The 20,571-nt window shown below is 47.7% G+C and overlaps 1 protein-coding gene across 1 annotated transcript in view; it reads right to left on the bottom strand.

The window, feature by feature from the left end:
- Positions 1-4,940: 4,940 nt before the first annotated feature.
- The window catches only part of THRA (thyroid hormone receptor alpha), a 187,478-nt gene continuing 171,847 nt past the window's right edge, over positions 4,941-20,571 (bottom strand). The window contains exons 7-9 of the mRNA XM_048517822.1: positions 17,306-17,452; positions 13,874-14,132; positions 4,941-11,259 (exon numbers count right to left, since the gene is read on the bottom strand). Coding sequence (XP_048373779.1) covers positions 11,009-11,259; positions 13,874-14,132; positions 17,306-17,452 — 657 coding nt within the window. The 3' untranslated portion in view covers positions 4,941-11,008. The remainder of the gene's footprint in view (positions 11,260-13,873; positions 14,133-17,305; positions 17,453-20,571) is intronic.

Raw genomic sequence — 20,571 nt, 5'->3', positions numbered from 1 at the left:
ACCCTGAGCTCTGCTCTTCTCTCCATAAAGCCTCAGCACCTGCCAGCCAACCCCTCCATGAGTCCTCACAAGATGCTCTGTAGTGCCTCTCACAGGAAGCACCCAAGGACGTTCTCTCTCCTTCCTGCAACGGCCTCTGAAGGGAGTGCTTTGCCCATACATTCCAGATTGCAGCTCCAACACATATATTTTCTCTTCCCCTTGACCCTCCTTGTTAGGTGCAGATGCAAAAGCTACCTAGTTCCCCTTCAGGAACGGAGGAGAAACAGGTGAACTCTTCACCAGAGTGGTCCTATACAGAGAGACCCTTTTAAAAAACAACAACGAAGGATGGGGAACAGAACTTGGTTCACACTTGCCTCCACCCCATTTGACAGACATGAGGTGGCATAGAGAAGCGGGCCAAGCTGGAAAAGAATTCTTTGGCTAAACACTGCGGCCTCCGTGGACTGAACAACGCGTGGAGGGCAGCTCCCTTGCGGAGCATGATTGGATGCTTGAAGGGCTAGTTCGCATGACTACAGACAGGCTTTGACTGTGCTCTGCTAAATGAGATATCTGAGGGGATTAATCCAAAGTAACCTATTCACACAAGTTGTCTCTCGGTTGGTACTGGCAACAACAGAAGGGGCATTGTGTGTAAACAAGTAAAAGCCCTCAGCCCTCTTTTGAGGCCAGAAGGTAGTTCTCAGCCACTCCTCTTATGACAAAGTTTAAGATCAAAGGGCTCTGGTGGGCCTCAGGAAGAGACTGACGGTTAGAGATGGCCGGCTGCTGAAGCTCAAGGTGGCCCAATGATTCTATGGCTGGCCCAATAACCCCAATGATTCTATGGCTACATGGTCAGCAGGATCAATAATATACCTTCCAGTATCAAGCTGGATGTAAAAACCAGTCCTCAGCTAAGGGGCGGGACAATCTCAGGCTCTGTGGGCTGAGGGCAATAAGGGAATCCAGTCACCAGAAGAAGGAAGGGAACTCAATGAGCTACTCAGAAGAGGGGGCCAATTTTTCCTTTTCTCACACTGCTATTTGGGAGGGGTTTTGAGGTGGCAGGTTGTGCAATGTGTGTGTCTGTGTGTGCAAAAGTGCACAGGGAGGCTTAACGCTTTGTGTGCATAGGCAATCTGCATGTTTAGTAATACACACAGTGTTGACAGGATTAGGTTTATATGTACACGCACACTGAGGGCCCCTTTGCACGGCAGGTTCTGTCGCAGAAGCCCCGTAAAAATGAGTGCGATTCAGTTTAAAGAGGCTGGTGCAAGAAAGCAGCTGGTGCAACTGCCCCCTATATATACATATATATATACACACACACACACATATACAGACAAACAGGTACACAAACACGCACCTGATAAGCATTTATGCACTGGGACATTGAGATGGAACCATTGGTACCCTTTTCCTCAGGACTTTAAATCCCACCCACCATTTAGACTCTTCCATTCCCTTGAGTTGGATATGCTCGGTAAGTGGAAGAAAACCAAAAGATAACTCGGCAAAGAGACTTCATTATTTAGTATAAGGCAATGAAGAATTAATACCTTGCCCTGTTCCTTTCCAGATCACCAGGGCTGTTTGTTTGTTTTTAAAATGCCTTGCAAGATTCCTAACAGAGGAACAGACCTGCCCCCCTCCCCTGACACAGAGATCCTCTGAATTGAATGCCTTACTATATACACATATTTACAAGAATTACAAATCCGGAATAAACTGTACACTGCTTGGTATATGAGAGCACCCCCTACTGGCTGGTTAAAGAATAAGGCCTCCAGAAAGAAGAGGAGAGAGAGAGAGAGAGACAGCATGGCGCTGGGGGTTGGAATGGGGAGTGTTTCAGCCCCTTGGTGAAGAGGGGGAGCAAGCAGGATGACCGAGGAGAGGAAGGAGAAGCTGGAAGGAGCGTTTTAGGCAGAGATGGAGAGGTCTCACTTTCACGCTCACGTGCACGCCAACAGGGTTGACAACTGAAACAAACAAAAAATAACACCCCAAATACACATACACTGATGACATGCTTCCACCCTTGAAAATTTTCACACTTAAATTTTAGAGCACACTCAAATATGTACATCTCTGCTCTGGAAAACAGCCCAAACGCTTCACCCAACCACTCCAAACAGGGTTGGAACTAGAGACCACAGCCCAACATCTGAAACTGGCAAGTTTGGCCACAGACAAGCTGTGGATGAGGTCTGTGCAGCAAAGGCAGGGAGGCGCATTCTCTGTGCCATATATGGAGAGAAACACAAGCCAGACAAGGACAGCTCTGAGCTGAAAGCACAGAAATGGTTATGTACTCTCTCACACACACAAAGGGATGCACATACAAACACACAGGGGGATACACACGCCTTTCCTCCTAACACCTAGGGGTAAATTCACACTTGACACGTTCTTATCCAAACAGAAAATTGCATACTCAAGGAAGAAAACAACCTCCGCAACCACACAAATTCAAAGCACATACCTGAGTTGATTGTGCACCTGACAACCACGCGATGCTCCCAAGCCTAAATATTTAAACACCCCCTCAGAGATGTGTAAACATCTGGACATAGCAACCATTTATGCATGCATCTGGGCACACCACAAATGCAAATACCAATGCAAACCACACTGTGTGATATCTTCACACAGGTAGAAGCATCCACGTTCACACACAGAGGCTGGCCTTCAAAGAACATCAAGCCTGATCAAAACTGGTGGATCTCCACAGCCCAACCACCCCCATTCTGCTGTTCTGCCTGTACCATGAGAAATGGCTCTGTTATTGGGATGGAGACAACCACGGACTCTTCCACAGGGAGGACAGCGATGACATGGGTGGGGGCAGGGGCTATGTGGCAATATTCTTTGGGGTGTCAGCCTACCTCCAGAAACATAAGGGAGTGATAGGACTGCAAACTATGTTCTTCCAAGGTCAAAAGAATCTCTTACCTGTCAAGCGGAGAATGTGGAAATTGGCAGCTGCTGCCCAGAAGAGAGGTCATTTTCTAACATGAAGAAGAGGTAGACTGAGGGAAAGCTGAGGGACAGAATGGCTGTTGTGTCATTTGCGTGTGAGGTTCAACCATGGCTCTAAGGGCAGGTTAATTTCTTCTCCTTTTCCTACTCAGTATGGCTCAAGAGAGATGCGGGCAGCCAAAATCCCATTGCTGCATGCTTTTTCCAAGGAGTTGCCACTTACACATCTTCAGAAGTTACAGGAGAAGAAATTAATTTCTTCCTTTTACTCTTCAAGAGACAGAAGCAGCCTCCACAATGAGACCTCACACAATGTGACAGAGTTTCTGGCTAAGGAAGTCTGAAAAGGTTGGCTGGTGCAATGGCGAAGTTCATACCACATGAGGCTGTGGTGTGTATTTTTAGCTTATTCAGCATGGATACAGTTCTGGGTAGCCGTAACATGACCGGATGCAACCAGATAAAAGAGCTTCTGAAAGAATAAAGCAATTCTTTAATAGCTGAGGAAAAAAAGAAATTTGGACAGATTGCGTAGGGCAGTGGTGGCGAACCTTTGGCACTCCAGATGTTATGGACGACAATTCCCATCAGCCCCTGCCAGCATGACCAATTGGCCATGCTGGCAGGGGCTGATGGGAATTGTCGTCCATAACATCTGGAGTGCCAAAGGTTCGCCACCACGGACGTAGGGGCCAGAACAGCTGCAGCAACCAAAATAATTTTTTCTGCACCGTTACTTAGCGATGCAGAAGCTCACCCGTTGCAGATGACCGGCAAGTAGCAGGTGACTCTCAAAACACTGCATTTTTTTTTCTGGTTAAAGGCTCAGTTTTTAAACTACCAAACTTCCACTTAAAATGTAATACGAGAGAGAGAGAGAAACACCCCCCCAAAACCGAGAGCATTTAGGAAATGGGATTGGTGTCTACTTTGTACTGTCCCATCACCTTCTTTAACCAAAAGACATTTGGGGAGGGGGGCTGTTCAAACATCTGAGATGGCATTAAGACAAAAATACATGTGCCTGAAGCAAGCCCTGCTCCAGAACCAATGTCAGTTGATGCTTAACCAGCTTGTCTATGACTCAAAAGGTATTTCTCGTACGCGGGAACATTGCTCGGATTGTTCTTGCACAGGATTATTCAGACTTCAGGATGACGAGAACCGAATGCATCCACAAAATGGAAAGGGTTTCTGTGAGAAAATTCTACAGGGCCATTGCATGGGTGATGGCCTGTTTGTACACCCCCCGACTGCTAGACATTATAGGTGTTGGTGGGGGGAAGGCACAGCGCAAACACGGGTTGATCCCACTCTCCTCTTCCAGCACATCACTGAGCAAAGCTTATTTATTAATTAAAATTTATCCCCCACCTTTCTTTTTGGCTCAAGTTTGAAGGCTTCTTCCTGTCAAAGACACCTTCCTCCAAATGAAGTGGATCCTTCCACTAGAGCAGAGGTGTCCAACTCTGGCGCTTCAGATGTTCATGGACTACAATTTCCATCAACCCCTGCTGGCATGGCCATGATAGGAATTTACATCTGAAGTGCCAAACTTGGACACTCCTGCGCTAGAGAAGGACCCACGTAAGTCAGAGAAAGACTCCTTAGGTTGGAGGAAAAGGGCTACGTACACCCAATTTTCTGGGTCCATGGAAGGAAAAAATTCCTTATGTTCCTGGCAAAGATATCATAGCTTACAAACGGAGTGGTCAGTGGTGATTATCAGCTGGATCAAAGAGAGCCTTGAACACCATAGCCCTCTTAGAATTTTCCCATGAAATTTCAACACAAGGTCAGATTCCATTTGCCAGCTAGAACAGTACAAACAGTAATGGGGGGTGGGGGAGTTAGGAGGTTCCCACTACAAAAATAAAATGGCCACCCCGGGGCCCCCAGCAGAGGATGAAGTAGGGTTGTCAGATCCAGGTTGAGAATTTCCTAGAGATTTTTTTTTTTTTGGGGGGGGGGGGGGAGACAGGGACCTCAGCAGGCTACAATGAAGAGGTGTCGCCACCAAAAGAGATGAGAGGCCATTCAATTTTGTAATGACAAACTCTACATTTCAGGATGAACTTCTGAGACTTGCACGGGGCTTTCTGTGGCAGCTGTTAATATTTAGCGCTGGGACTGTGACAATCTCAGTCATACAGAAATCAAGTAAGTCTGAATTTGGGATCTTAGTCTGGGATCTTAGATGGCCACTTCCAAAGGGCGTAAACAAAACTGGGCTATGTGAATTGCTGAGCTCTGCTCATACATGAGGCATGGCCACACATTTGCTTGGGCGCATTGTTAAGTGAGACAGATCACAAATGATGCTCCAGATTAGCCACAATTTTTTTCTTCTGTTGAGGGGAATTCTGCCACAGGTTGGTATGGGTGCTGAATCAACTTTTGGAAGAGGTTAAAGAGGTATAGCTGAGGGAAGGAAAGCCCAGAGTGATCGAATTTTTACCCTATGGGAGTGTTTTGGGATAGCAGCAGGCTAAGAGAATGAAGGCAAGGAATACTTAAAGGGGAGTGGAGGAATAATCAAATACCAAAAAGGGAAGTATTTGGATACATATAAGTGTGCGTATACTGTAAGAATATGTGTTAACCATGTGTACCTTTTACAAATCTGCGAAAGCAGCACATTTAAAAACGATAGCAAAATGTTTGCTTACGAGAAGGGACCCGAACTTTACGGCAAAGAACATGAATTGTGTAAAGATAGTCCCCAGTGAAACACGGGCTTGCCTCCAGAAAAAGGAGCCCCTTTTCCCGTGTGTGTGTGTGTGTGTGTGTGTGTGTGTGTGTGTGTGTGTGTGTTATCTGAAAAAAGGGCCCATGGAAAAATGGTTCATTATCCCTGCTACTCCCCCTGTGTCTCCATTTCAATTTAAAAAGAAACCTGCCTGGAGGTTCTACCTGCACTGCATGTCTAATTTGGTCAGGGCTGGACACCAGTCATGTCATGAGGGAGGGGTGTGATGGGGCTGGAGCTCCAAGTGCCAGCTGAGTAGGTCACATGGGTGTGTGTTTGCTGAGCTGCACGCACCCCTCCCTCACAACTGTGCCCTGTCCCCAAAGTCCATGTGGAGTTTGTGGGGATGGGGTGCGGTTGCAGGGTGAGGTGGCTCACTAAATGCATGCCCCCAGTGACCTATTCAAGTGGTGCCTGGGGGTGGAGGGAGCCAGTGTGCTTGCCCCGGGCGCTGTTTTAGGCAGCTACACCCCTGGTGGGAACAGCCCGAGTTTGAGATCAAGAGATCTTTTGCCCATTGAAGCACACCACACTAAGTTAGACAAACCAATGACTGGGCTCCTGTAAGGCAGATCTGGATGTTTAGACAAGACACCCTCAGTTTGTTTACTTGAAACCACCAGCAATTTGGGGTTTCTTTCCCTCTAAGAGAAAGTGCTGGAGCCTAGCAGCTCACTCTTACACACATTTACTCAAAAGCAAGCTACCAAAGACTGACTCTTGAGTTAGTGTGCACTGGATCACAGCCAAAGTTGCATAAAGGTAATTTCTGAACAGCCGGGCAAGCGTGCACACATGCACGCATGCACACACACACAGAGGTTTTTAGCACACTGCACATCACACAAGAATTAAGTGCACAAGTGTCTCCATAATGCTTGCTTAGGGAAGAGCTGCAGAGATGTTAGGCTGTGGTCAAAGAATATTTTGAAAGTTAACAGGACTGTAACTGGGAAGGAGCAGAGCGAATGGGTCCTGTAGTGAAGTGATGGGGCAGAGTTCAGATGATCTATGTGAGCGAGCTGCTTCTCCATGGTGAAACTGAGCCCCGCAACACTGAAGCAACCACTTCAAGACTGTTTCTATGCCACTAGAAAGTGTTTAAATGAGGAACTGCAAGGGTTGCAGAGGCCACCAAATCTATGCCCTCAACCTCCCCTTCCACTCTTTTGCCACACCACCGCCTCCCCCTGCGATTAACTCACATTTTCCAGGCCAAGAATTGTACAACTGCATTGTCCCCCAGCTCCCAAGTTGAGAAGCAAAAAAGAAATGCAGCTTTGGTGGACACATCTGCAATTCCCTGGGGACGAAGCTAATCGGGAAAACGAATATAGCTTTGTATACTGCTGAGTTTCAAAAAACAAATCTCGGATACTGACAGAGGTTGAGCTCCATGCTAAGAAAAGCTGAATAATTAAGCAAAACTGCAATATAGGTGCTCGTTTTGCATGATTTATTCTGCTTTTGCACTGGAAATCCTGCTTAGCTTTAATCTGGGTTCAAGATTTCACCAGGCTTTTATGTCTCATCCGTAGCACTAAGGACTAAAAACTTGCTTTTAAAAAAAGAGAGAAACGGACTCTCAGGATTTGTACACAATACCAAATTCTATGCTTGTGTGGTGTTTGCAAATTAGCAAGCGCAATCCTGAAGACAACCAACCACATTCTTACATGGCTATTAGGACTCCGGACCATGTTCAGTACCAACTAAGCAGCAAAGTCTCCCCCCCTCCCCACCCTGTGCGCACATCAAGCTCACATCATTTTAACATGATTTTTAAAAACCTACCTTATTTTCTTCCAACCCTCAATTTTGCTTGCGTAGTATTTTTTTTTGTGAACAGACCCGTACAAATATTTTTCTTGTTAATTAAAAAATTATACATACTTATATATATATTTCTGTATATTAGCTTAAATTGGAGCTGTGTTCTCCACACGCCGGCCCCTGAACCTTCAGACGGTACATCCGACATGCACCCAACTTATCATGTAACAATTCCCACAGCGTCTTGAATGAGGTAAGAGGTAAAGGATTTTTCTCAACGGAAACCGAGTGACAGAGACAGAGAGAGAAAGAAAAGGAGAGGCTGAGGGGAGTAAAAATTAAAAAAAAAAAGAAGCTACCCCCCTTCCAATATTACATTACAGTTTTAAGAGGAATCTTGCCTAACAGATTGACCAAAAAGATGGATCTATCACAGAAGAAGTGGCTCATGGGAGAGGCCCAACCCATTAAGTGTCAAAAATGTTTTCCTTAATGAAGTCACAGTTTGGTTTGTGTTGAAATGGAACAGAAAGAATTAAAACATCAGGAAGCTGGTGGTCTTTTCGTTCTTTGTTTGGGTTTTCTTTTTCAAAAAAATCCCCAACTCCCATCTTTTAGCACAGGAATCAGCAACTGAAGGTTTGGGGGCTAAATCTGACACCTTAAAAAGCACTGCCCGTGTGCCTCCCAACACAATGTAGCTGCCAACCCAGAGGCAACAGAACTGAACAAAAGGTCTGATGGCAGTGGAAACTGGGGTTTGTCATCACTCCATTTGGGGAACTGGGGGATGGTGATGGGGGGCTGGTTCACCAGTCATCCCCCCCACCCACCCAAACATGCTGCTGTCATGGAAGGAGAAACTGATGATCAGGGCTTCAGTGGGCCAGCCCATTTCCCAAGCAGCCAGGGACAGATAGACAGCAAGAAGGCTAGAATGAAAAGAGTTCCCCAAAAGACCAAATGCTGGGCGAGTCTGAAAATCCAGGACGCTTCTTCATTGCCTGCCTTCTTGATCACTGCTTGCCTAATTTGGCTTTTGACTAACCTGCCCCGTTTTCCGCCTCTAAAAACGCTGCCCTCTTTTTGAGAATAAGGCTCTGAGCGATCCAACCGCCATTTCTCCCCAACTAGTGCATGCAGCCCAAAGGCTCAGCTCTGCCCGCGGTGTCTATTCTACTATGCAAGTGCAGAAGCACAGGATCTCTTTGTTAAACAAGAGCCCAGTAGCACCTTTGTGACAAACACAATTTGATACACCCTAAGTTTTCACGGTCCTGACTTGGACAGCCTGTCATCAGATCTTGGAAGTTAAACAGGGTTGCCCCGGCTAGTGTCTGGAGGGGAAGACCTCCAAGGAGAATACTGAGGTCATGATGCAAAGGCAGGCAATGGCAAACCACCCCCGAACCTCTCTTGCCTTTCAAAGCCCTACAGGGTTGCCATAAATCAGCTGGCCAAAAACAAAACAACCCCCGCCCCGGAACACACAACTTTCAGGAGTTCAGTAAAGCTTCTGCAGTAAGAAATTACGATAGTCTTGGAGGTACCACTGGGCTCCTATTTAATTTTGCTACAAAAGTCTAATGTGGCAATCCCTTTAGGATTTCTTTAGTCTTCTGAAAGGAAAATTGGGATGGAAAGGCTGGCCCTTTCCATACGAACAGTGGCTCCTCCTGCCCCAGAGGTGGAACAGGAGCCCAGTTAGACAGACATCTGCCCTTTCTTCCCATGGACATGAATATGATCGGTGCAAGAACAAGGCTGAAGATTTATGGGCATGAGGGGCACAGGATATTCTCGAAGAAAGGGCTTTAAGCGGGCAGCAAGCAGCTTGGCTTGGTTCCCCTACGTGAGAGCTAGCCACCCCCACCCCTTGGATGCCTTACTGCTCCAGCCTGTAGCTCTCTGGGATGAAGCCACCTCTCTATGAATATTATCAACTTTCTCCATTGATAAGTGCCATTTACAAAAACAATGATAACAAAAATCAAGGAGCGGGGAAAGCATTCGACCCTTACTTGGTTCTCCCAAGAGTGGGAAGAGTCAAGGTTTTTGGCTCGTTGCCTCCCCCAGAGAGAAATGCGGGGAAGGTAGGACAACGGATAACATTAGTGCAGAAAGGGGGGGGGGGGATGTACCGCCATGTGGCGTGGGAAAGCATGTGCAAAGAGTTAGCAAGGGCCATTTCCAAGGCCAAAGGGAGCGATGCGTGCAGGCCTATAGCTGGGGGTGGGGGCAGCTGTAAGAATGAGTGGGGACACTTTAGACCCCCCTCCCCACCTTCCTTGCCCAACATGGAGGTAGATTGGCCACAGGGAGGAGTGGGGGTTTCAGGGGTGGAAACAGGAGAGGTTGAAATTTTATTTCTTGCAGGAGGGGATGAATTTACCCCTCAGCACTGGAATAAGAAGCCGGTGCCCCTGAAGTTCAGAGCCCTGCAGTGCGATTCGAAGCAAAATAAAATAGATTTCTCACTCAATCACCTGCTTTTCCGCTAGGAGAGAAGAGAGGGGGAGTCTTTTCCTATTTCAAAGTGCATCTGTCCTTCACACTAGGAATGTGAATCTCAGTTTGCTGGGTTTTCTCATTTTTTTGCCAAACCACCTTAGGACTTTCCTTCCTCCCCATCAATAATTTAATAGGATTTCTCTCTTCTCTCTCTCTCTCTCTCTCTCTCTCTCTCTTCTGTTCCTTTTCTTTTTCTTTAAAAAATCTTTTTTTTCTTTTACAAAAAAGTGCATTTTATATTTTAGCCTCCCAGGGAGGATAACTAAATGCTAAAAGTTCTAAAAGAAACTGAAAATAAGAATAAAAGAAGCAAACACACTCTGACGTTTCCTGGGACCATTATGTGCAAAAGAAACATATATATATTTATATATATTGGTAATCAAGTCCGTTTAAACGAGAGAGGTTTGGATCAGGGCTAAAACTAGAGGTACAGGCAGTTTCCAGTGCTGGGGGGGGGGGGGGGTCTTGATGGGGAGAAGGGCAAAGGATTGGGGGGGAGTAGTATGTAGAACAATCCCCCCACCTTTAATTGTGTTAAAATTTAAGACAATTTGTCTCACCCCTGAAAGAGAACTCCAGGTCAAAAGGGATTGGCAGGAGTAAAATAAGTAGGGAGGGAGATATCATATTGCCCAATTTTTGTTTTAAAGTCTGCCTAGACCGAAGAATTGGCTACTGTACAAGTCTACCTTGTAAGAAAAGTTCAACCTTTTTCTTTCTTTCTCTTTTTTTTGGTGTCCCAGCCCCGATCACCGACGCCTCACCTCCCGCTTCCGTGTGATTCACTTGATGCTGACGTGCAATATTTAGAAAAACAAAACAAAAATGAAAAGAAAAATGAAAACAATAAAACAGAACAAATTTTTTTCCCCAAAAATCTGTTGTGTCCGAAGTGATGAGGTGGGGGCTCCGTGGCCCAAGTCCAGACGTCGCCCCAGTCCCAAATTGCCTGCCTCCCCAATTCTCCCGTGCCACCCTGTTTACCCCCTCCCCCCCACCCTAGACTTCCTGATCCTCGAAGACCTCGAGAAAGAGTGGGGGAAAGAGCTCTGTGGGGCATTCCACCTTCATGTGCAGGAAACGGCTGGCATGGCAAGCCCCGATCATGCGCAGGTCGGTCACCTTCATGAGGAGCTTGGGCCAGAAATGGGGAATGTTGTGTTTGCGATAGTTGATGTAGTGTTCGAACGCCAATAGGTAGGTTTCTTGGCATTTCTCGATCTTGTCGATGCAGATCAGCCCACTGCGGTCTGTCAAGGGAACGTAAAGAAGAACACAGGTCAGATGAGCTGGAAAGGAAAAACAATGTTGCACTTACCTGTGTAATGATGGTTCATTGAGTGAACTTCTGTGCAGGCACACATTAGGACTGTGCATGCCTTCAGAGAATAAAAAGCTGTAATTTCAGTTCTGTCACTTTAAGAGCACTCGTTCCCCCTCCCTTCATTAGACGGGAAATGTCCCGTCTAAACGTAGCATGTCAAAAGAGAGGGGGCGGAGTGCGTCCCTCAGTTCTCCTACCATCGCCACAGCTACATACTTTATGCAGAGAGTTGTGGAGTTTGAAATTGCAGCCCTTGGGGGCGTAGGAGGGAGGGTATATGTGACTGCACAGAAGCCCACTAGATGATCTACTGTTATACAGGTTAAGTGCAACGTTGCTGTTCATCTTCGTGGGGCTTTTGTGCACACTGGGAGAGTAGCAAGCTTCCTCACCTTGGGGGAGGGCATGAGGCTATCACTTAAACATCACCTTTAGGACTGCTCTCCCGACCACTGCCTCTTTTCTGGAGTCAACATCAGTGGTGGGAGTCAGCCGATTTACACTGGTTTGAAAGAACTGGCAGCTAATCCCACCACTGCGCCCCCTGGCTATCCCCTGCAGCACACGAGCCGGAAGGGGGATGCAGCAGCTGACTAGGCTGTGACTTGCTGCTAGTTTCTGCGGCCCCGCCTCCTCCCTTGATGCCACCGCCAATGGAGATCGAGGGAGGAGGCAGAAGCAGCCGGCGGCAAACCGCGGCCCTGTCAGCTGCTGCGGCCCCGCCTCCTCCCTGGTCAACATCCACTGCGTAGTGTCTTATGAAGGTGGACATGAATGACCAGGAGGTTGCCCAAGGACATGCTGGATGCCCAGGCAGCAGAAGCGGCTGAGTTTGAGTAGTCCTGAATGCTCAGGTCAGCATTGAGCATTCCACATCAGCAGGAGCACAGGCCTTGATGCCCACTTTGGCAGGGTCTGTGTTGTTACCCTGCATCCCTTGTGCTTGTCCGCAAAGCAGCCAAAGAGGTTATTGTCCTCATTGAACAGCTTCATATAAAAAACCAAGGAACTCTGAAGGTCCAAAATATGCAGGGATTGCTCAGACTGCATTGTTGGCATAGCACTGGCAGCACAATGTCCTGGACCAAGTGGAATGGGATGACCACCTCAGGGAAGTTCTAGGCTGGGGAGAAGGATCACTTTATCAGTGCGGAATTTGGTGAACAAGTCCAGACAGACGAGCCCTCAACCATAGTGGTCCTGGCAGATGTTATGGCAGATGTTATGGCGACCCAGAAAGCCACCTTCTATGACAGGACATCTGGGCCGCATGAAGCCAACGGCTTGAGCAGCTTGCCCATGAGCCTGGAAAGGACCAGCACCAGGCTCTACTGTGAAATGAGGGGCTTGAAGGTAGGGTATAGGTTATTTAGCCCTCTGAGGAATCTTTTCAAGGAGGGGTGGGACAAAACTGAAAAGGAGCCAACCCTGACCCGAAATGCCAATATGATAGATAGACAAACCCTGACAGAGGCGTTAGATAAACCTGTATCTTTCGGGTGAAGCTCAAAATTGGATCTCCGGGAGCTGGACTCAGGGCAGTTGCGAACCTACAAGGGAGGGGGAGCGAGTGCTCTTAGTGACAGAACAGAAACTGAAGCTTTCTATTCTCCAAAGGCAGGTCTGCACATGCGCAGTCCTAATGTGGGATTGCGCACAAGACCCAGGAAAATGAGGCAGGGCCTTCTTCCCGCTGTACTGCCTATTTCTCTGGGTCCTTAATCAAACTCTACAGCAGGGACTCTGTGCTTTTTGAACTTGAGGCATAGTTGGAATTTGATATAAAATGGTGGATGCAGCAACAAAATGGCTGCAGCAGGAGGCAGAGCCAGCCACAATATAGTTCCCACAGATTAACTTCTGTAATACAATGTAGATCCTTGTGCTGTGGTGGCAGCTGCTGCCAAAACCACATTAAAAAAATCTGCACAGTCAATCAAATCTCCAATAGCCAATCAGAAGCCTTGCTGGGCAAAACCCCTACTGGCTCCACATACTTCCTAATAACACTTGGCAGGCACCAGAAAAAGGTGTTGGTGAATACCATAGTGCCCAGCGGTGCCAAGTTGGGAACCCCTGCCCTAAGGTGTAGGTGAATCCTCAGTGGGCAGGCACTTGCTTGTGACCCCAATCCAAGATCTCAGCCCCAGCCTAACAATCACACTGATCAGCAAGCACTCAACAACAACGCCTTGAGCCTACCAACCAGCTCCAGTTCTTTTTCCAACCTGGCTGCTCAACACACCACCCATTAGCTATTTCATCTGTCAAACCTCCACTGAGCCCACTTGCCCAAACACTCGGTGGTTTAAAGAACTGTTTTACCAACCTTTTTCGTGACCTTTCATGCAGTCATCTTCCACTCTGCTCTCTGTCCTTTTACCCCTGCAGTTGTGCTGAACTGCTTTCCAAGAACATCCCCTATGCCACACAGATGCCGTGTGATATTTCTGACGGAAACAGTCCCATCTGAATGCCCTTTGAGGGGTGTGTACTGGGAGAGAGATGGGATCAGGAGAGCACAACCCATACCCACATACCTGAGGACATGAGCAGGACAGCCTGGAGCAGTGCGACTTCTGTGTCATCCAGGTTGAAGGCAGAGAGGGACTTGCCCAAATCAAAGATGGCATCTGACACCACGCCCAGACCGCCGTTCTTCAGCTGTTCCCGCTTGACGGCCATTTCGCCACTCAGAGTCAGCGTTTCGCTTTCAGGGTCGTAGCGCACGGCAGCCCGCAGCGACATGATCTCCATGCAGCAGCCCTTCAGCAAGATGATCTGGTCCTCACAAGGCAGCTGAAAGGCAAGAAGAGAAAGGAATGGGGTCAGGGCAGGACTTCTCGCAAGCTGGCCCATGCTGGACAGCTTTTTAGGGGTGGCACTTTCATCCTGTGGCAGCGCTTGATTTCATTCGTCAGTATCTAGAATCCACACATTTCTGCTGCTTGGGAAACAGGAGCAGAGCAAAGATGGAGCCAGTGGTGGGATTCTATTAATTTAACTAATGGTTTGCCCCCCCCCCCGCCACTCCTCCCCCCCGCCCACTTAACTGGCTGCTGCGGATTGTTGGGCCGCGAGGGGGTGGGGGTGGGGGTGAGGGAAGGCGGCGGCAGCAGCTTGGCCTGGAAGGGCAAGCGAGGGGGCTTTCCGAGTCCCGGAGTCCTTGGAAAGCCCCCTTGCTCGTCATCCCCAAGGTGGTGGGATTCAGCCGTTCAGCTGAACCAGTGCAAACCGGCTGAATCCCACCACTGGATGGAGCCCACACTGTGACTAGAAGGCAAGGAGGTTTCATGAAGGGGATCCCAGAGGAAGAGAGATAAAGAGTCTAGATAGGAAGCAAAGTTGGGTAAAGAGCAACAGGAAACCTGGATCTAGGATTTGCCTGAAAAAGAGTCGGTTGGAAAGGTGAAGGGCAGTGGAAGACTCAGCTGTCAGAGCCTAGGGCTGCTCTTGGGCAGAAAAAAACACTTGCCTGCATGGAATCTGTTCTTCCGACAGACTAACCAGATAGTTCTCCCAACCAGGAAGTTGACTGGATCCTGCCCATTATGGTGGGCTATAAATACTTGCTGAATACCCAAGCAACTGTTTACTGGAGGACTGTGTTTCCTTTGTTACTTCCTCTTGTACCACTGAGCTGATACTCAATTCCCAGCATGCTCAGTAGTATGGCGTAATGGTTAGAGTATTGAACAAGGATCTGAATGATTCAGGTTTAAATCCTCACTGTGGCATGAAGTTCACTGAGTAATCTTGAGACTAGATAGTCTCATGCTTGCAAGTCAATTATAGTTTTATGTTATACCAGCCCAGGAACCAGAACTATAGCTTATTGGAGTCTAATGTGGGCATTAACTGCCCCAAAATGAGGATTTCTTCCATCCATACCATGGGCTTTTACAATTTTACAATTGGGCCATGCCAGCAGGGGCTGATGGGAATTGTAGTCCATGAACATCTGAAGTGCCAGAGTTGGACACCCCTGCATTGATACATCAGTATAGAGGAAATGAATGGAAAAAATGGGGCAGCAGAAAATACTTGAATATTGGCCACCACGATCAAAACTGCCAGTCTGGTGAACTGACTAGAGCCGTGGTGGCGAACCTTTGGCACTCCAGATGTTATGGACTACAATTCCCATCACCCCCTGCCAGAATGGCCAATTGGCCATGCTGGCAGGGGCTGATGGGAATTGTAGTCCATAACATCTGGAGTGCCAAAGGTTCGCCACCATTGGACTAGAGCAGGGGTAGGGAACCTGCGGCTCTCCAGATGTTCAGGAACTACAATTCCCATCAGCCCCTACCAGCATGGCCAATTGGCCATGCTGACGGAGGCTGATGGGAATTGTAGTTCCTGAACATCTGGAGAGCCGCAGGTTCCCTACCCCTGGACTAGAGTGTCAGACCTGTCTCTGGGAGACTTGGGTTCAAATCCCTACTCTTCCATGGAAGCTTGACAAGTGACCTTGGGCCAGTCACACACTCTCAGCCTAGCCTACCTCACAGGATTGCTGGGAGGATAAAATGGAGGAGAGGGAAATAATGCAAGCTGCTTTAGGCTGTTGTGTAGCTGCCCGGGGGAGGGGTGGGGGGGGGCACACAGTGCCTTGGACATGCGACATTGGGGTCACGTCGTGGGTGGAAAATCGCCCCCTACACCCCTCCCCAGGGGGGGGTGTGGGACATCAAAATGCAGGGTTTGTTTTTGGGTATTTTTAGTGGTTTTCCATTTATGGCCTGCAGGTGTTTTTAGGCTAGCGGCACCAAATTTTCAGCGTATCATCAGGAGACAGTCCTTATGCTACCCCCCAAGTTTGGTGAGGTTTGGTTCAGGAAGTCCAAAGTTATGGACTCCCAAAGGGGGTGCCCCTATCCCCCATTGTTTCCAATGGGAGCAAATAGGAGATGGGGGCTACAGTTTTGGCCCCCCTGAACCAAACTGCACCAAACCTGGGGGGTATAATTAGGGTAGTCTCCTGATGAGACCATGAAAGTTTTAAGACTGTGCCTTCAGAAATCCCCCGCCTGCAACCCTTATTGATAGCAATGCAGAAAACTCAATGCAGAACAAAGATTCTTGGGCAAATTTGTGGGATGTTCCTGCGGGTGCATTTTTGGACATATCAGCACCAGAATTTCAGGGTATCATCTGCAGACTGTCATGATGGCACCCCCCAAGTTTGGTGCAGTTTGGTTCAGGGGTCCAAAGTTATTGGACCCTCAAAAGGGTAGCCCCCATCTTCTTATCAAAGAATGGGGGATGGGGCACGTTGGACTCCCTGAATGAAACCTCACCAAACTTGGGGAGTCGCATAAGGACAGCCTCCTGATGATACGCTGGAATTTTGGTGCTGATATGTCTAAAAACGCACCCCCTGCAGGGACCAATATCCTGGTGCCAAAAAAAAATTGGTTGTGGTGGAGTGGCCACCCATGGGGGGTGGGGTGGCATCCAATTCAGGTTTTGCCCAGGGCTACAGTTTGCCTCGTTACACCCCTGCCCCTGCCCCTCCCCCTGCCTCACCAGGCCCAGCAGAAGCCCCTGCCCAACCCTGCCCCAGAAGCCAGGTCCTGCGGCCCGGAGCAACCGACTGAACTAAAGTGGAGGGGTGCCATTTTGCCCTGGGCGCCACCCCCGCCCCTCCCCCCCACAACCTTTGGGGAGAAAAGCGGGTTACAAATCTCTAAATAAATGTGGCTGATAGGATGACAAGCAACTGGGATAGGGGAAAAGAAATTGTATTTTGCATATAGTACTAAAATTGCTGACAAATCAACTTCCGAGGACCATAATGATGGTACGAAGAGGCTGCTGAACCCATGAAGCTGCACCAGAGGCCCCCCTTTCCCCCCAACCCACACCAGGACAGGCTGGCTCAGACCCGACTAGACCAAGCATGCCAAACTCCTTTTTCCTCCAGACCGTCTATTTTCTTATGTCAGCCTCCCAACTGCTCCACTCACCTCTGAAAACATGGGCAGTTTTTTGGCAAAGTCCACCACCCGGGTGATGGCGGGGGTGATGATCTTCGTAAACTCGCTGAACGCCTCCAAGTCCACTTTATCCCCATCGGGCATGGAGGCCATGGGTGACTGACCGATGTCTTCAGGCTGCGGGGGGAGAACAGAGAGAAAAGAAGAACAAAATCAGGTTTCCCAGGAAGGCGAGTTCGAAGTTTTGGATTTTTCCTTGAAGTATGGGGGGAAGTCACCTTACAGTCCCAAAGCTGGAAATACCAGCGAGTCTCAATACCTTCTCTCTCTAGACCCCACTAAGCAAAGGTCTGTATTTGCCATTGACTCAGGATCCAGAGTACCCAAGTTCTACGCCAAAGAGCGAACACTGAATCGCTAACTCATTTTTTTTCTTAAGTTGTGGTTTACATTCCACTCGAAGGGAATATAACACTTCATAACACCTCTTATCGCTGAGTTTCCAGTCTGCTCACATGATTTTCACCTTTTATTTCTCTCGGCTGGTAGTGATAAGAGGGTTACACTCTCTGCAAATTTATTCTTTCGACTCTTAAAATTAGCAATTTGCATGCATTTTCTAAGCTTGGGGATTGAACACTTTAAAAAATGATTCATTTTGACACTTAACAATTTAGGACTTGCTTTTTCAATTCGGCCAAGTGTTTGGCACATAGGCGCTTGAAATTGTGAACATAAACAGGTCTTTTTTTAGGGTGATTTTCTTTTGCCTTTCCTCTCATATGTGAGCGTTGTTTTTAGATACATAGAATCATAGAGTTGGAAGAGACCCAAGGGCCATCAAGTCCAACCCCCTGAAATGCAGGAACACACAATCAAAGCACTCCCGACATATGCTCAGCCAGCCTCTGTTTAAAAACCTCCAAAGGAGACTCCACCACTCTCCGAGGCAGTGAATTCCACTGTCAAACAGCCCTGATGGTCAGGAAGTTCTTCCTAATGTTTAGGTGGAATCTCTTTTCCTTCACCTTGAATCCGTTACTCCATGTCCTAGTCTCTGAGGCAGCACAAAACAAGCTTGCTCCCTCTTCGATATGTCATCCCTTCAAATATTTAAACATGGCTTTCATGTCACCCCTTAACCTACGCTTCTCCAGACTAAACATTCTCAACTCCCTAAGCCTCTCTTCGTAGGGCATGGACTCCAGACCCTTTACCATTTTGGTTGTCCTCCTCTGGACTCTGTCCTCTGGGGTATTAGCTACCCCTCCTAATTTGGTGTCATCTACAGATTTTATTAGCATGCCCTCTATTCCATTATCCAAGTTGTTGATAAAAATATTGAATAGCATTGGGTCCAGGACGAACCCTGTGGCACCCCACTAGTTACTTCTTTCCAGGATGAAGATGAGCCATTAATGAGCACCCTTTGAGTTCGATCAGACAACCAATTAGAAATCCATCTAATAGTAGCATTGTCTAGTCCACAGAGGCGTATCTAGGCAAACTGGGGCCCGGGGACAAAACCTGAGTTTGCCACCCCCCCTTGTATGGGTGGCCACCCTCCCCCACCATGACCAAACAATGATTTTTTTGCACCAGTTCACAAAACACCTCCCACCCCCAGCAAAACATACATGGCTCTCTCCCCACCAACTCTCTTTCCTAATTTTGTCCTCACACCAACCCTCTGAGGTAGGTTGTTAGCCTGAGAAACAGCTCCAAGCCAGTGCAAGTGGGTATGAAGCATGTAAATCTCTCACAAATCACCCCCAGCAAAACATTTACCAAACAAATGTCAGCATCATCTCTCACAAAACACCTCCAGTGGAATCCATCCCCAAACAAGCATCACTTTCAATGGTGTTTAAACTAGGGAGCCCAGATTCTTCTTTTAAATCCACCTTAAAGGGAGAATCTGGGGTCTCCAGTTAAAACAAAATGAAAAGTGATGCTATTTTGGGGTGGATTCTCCCCCACCCTGAAACAGCATCACTTTCAATGTTTAAACTGGGGACCTCACATTCTCCCTTTAAGTCCATGCTGAAGGGGGTGGATTTAAAGGGAGAATCTGGGGAAATTTGGAGGGTGCCTGCTGTCAGGGGTGCAATTGTTAAGCTAGCAGCACCAAACTTTCAAGGTATTTTTACAAGACTCTCCTGATGATGCCACCCAGATTTGGTGAAGTTTGGTTTAGGGGGTCCAAAGTTATGGACCCTCAAAGATGTAGCCCCCCTCTCCTATTAGCTCCCATTGGAAACAATGGGGGATGGGGCACCCCTGTTGGGAGTCCATAACTTTGGATCCCCTGAACCAAACCTTACCTAACATGGGTGGTATCATCAGGAGGGTCTCCTGAAAAATCCCTGAAATTTTGGTGCTGCTAGCCTAAAAACTGCACCCCCTGCTGGCCGAAAACTGAAAAAACACGAAAAAATACAAAACACACACAAAGGAATCTGAAATTTTTACGCCCTCCACTGGGGGGGGCGCCTGGGGACATAGGGTACCCCATGTCCCCTAGGTAAATATGCCACTGCTAGTCCACATTTCACTAGCTTACTTGCAAGAATACTTTGGGGCACCTTGTCAAAAGCTTTACTAAAATCCAGGTAGTCTGGCATGACTTGTTTTTCAGAAACCCATGCTGACTTTTTGTGATCACAGTATTCCCTTCTAAGTGCTGGCAGACCATCTGTCTAATGATCTGCACCAGAATCTTCCCTGGTATTGATGTCAGGCTGACTGGACGGTAATTATTAGGGTCCTCCTTTTCCCCCTTTTTGAAGATGGGGATAACATTAGCCCTCCTCCAGTCCACTGGGACTTCTCCTGTTCTCCAGGAGTTCTCAAAGATTATAACAAGTGGTTCTGAGATTACTTCTGCCAGTTCTTTTAATACCCTGGGATGCAGTTCATCAGGCCCTGGAAATTTGAATCCATTTAAAGTAGCTGGTATTGCTGGACTACCTCTTTATTTATTTTGTGCTGCATTTCTCCTACTGTATCTTCTGTTTCTTTTTCTCCTGGATGTGCAGTGTTTCCTTTTTGGACTGACGCAAAGAAGATGTAGAGTAGTTCTGTCTTTTCTCCATCCCCTGTTAGTATTTTGCCATCTCCTCCATGCAGTGACTCTATCCTAACATTTTTCTTCCTTTTGCTACGAACATAACCAAAAAAGCCTTTTTAAATTGTTTTTAACCTTCCTGGCTAGCCTGAGCTCATTCTGCACTTTAGCTTTTCTCTCTCTCTACACGTCCTGGCTATTTGAATGCCTGTTTGGTGATTTCCCCTTG

Source organism: Sphaerodactylus townsendi, linkage group LG15 (genome assembly GCF_021028975.2).
Source record: "Sphaerodactylus townsendi isolate TG3544 linkage group LG15, MPM_Stown_v2.3, whole genome shotgun sequence".
Lineage (NCBI taxonomy): Eukaryota > Metazoa > Chordata > Lepidosauria > Squamata > Sphaerodactylidae > Sphaerodactylus > Sphaerodactylus townsendi.
The sequence above is the reverse complement of the archived record's forward strand: the minus strand, read 5'-3'. Positions and strand labels throughout refer to the sequence as shown.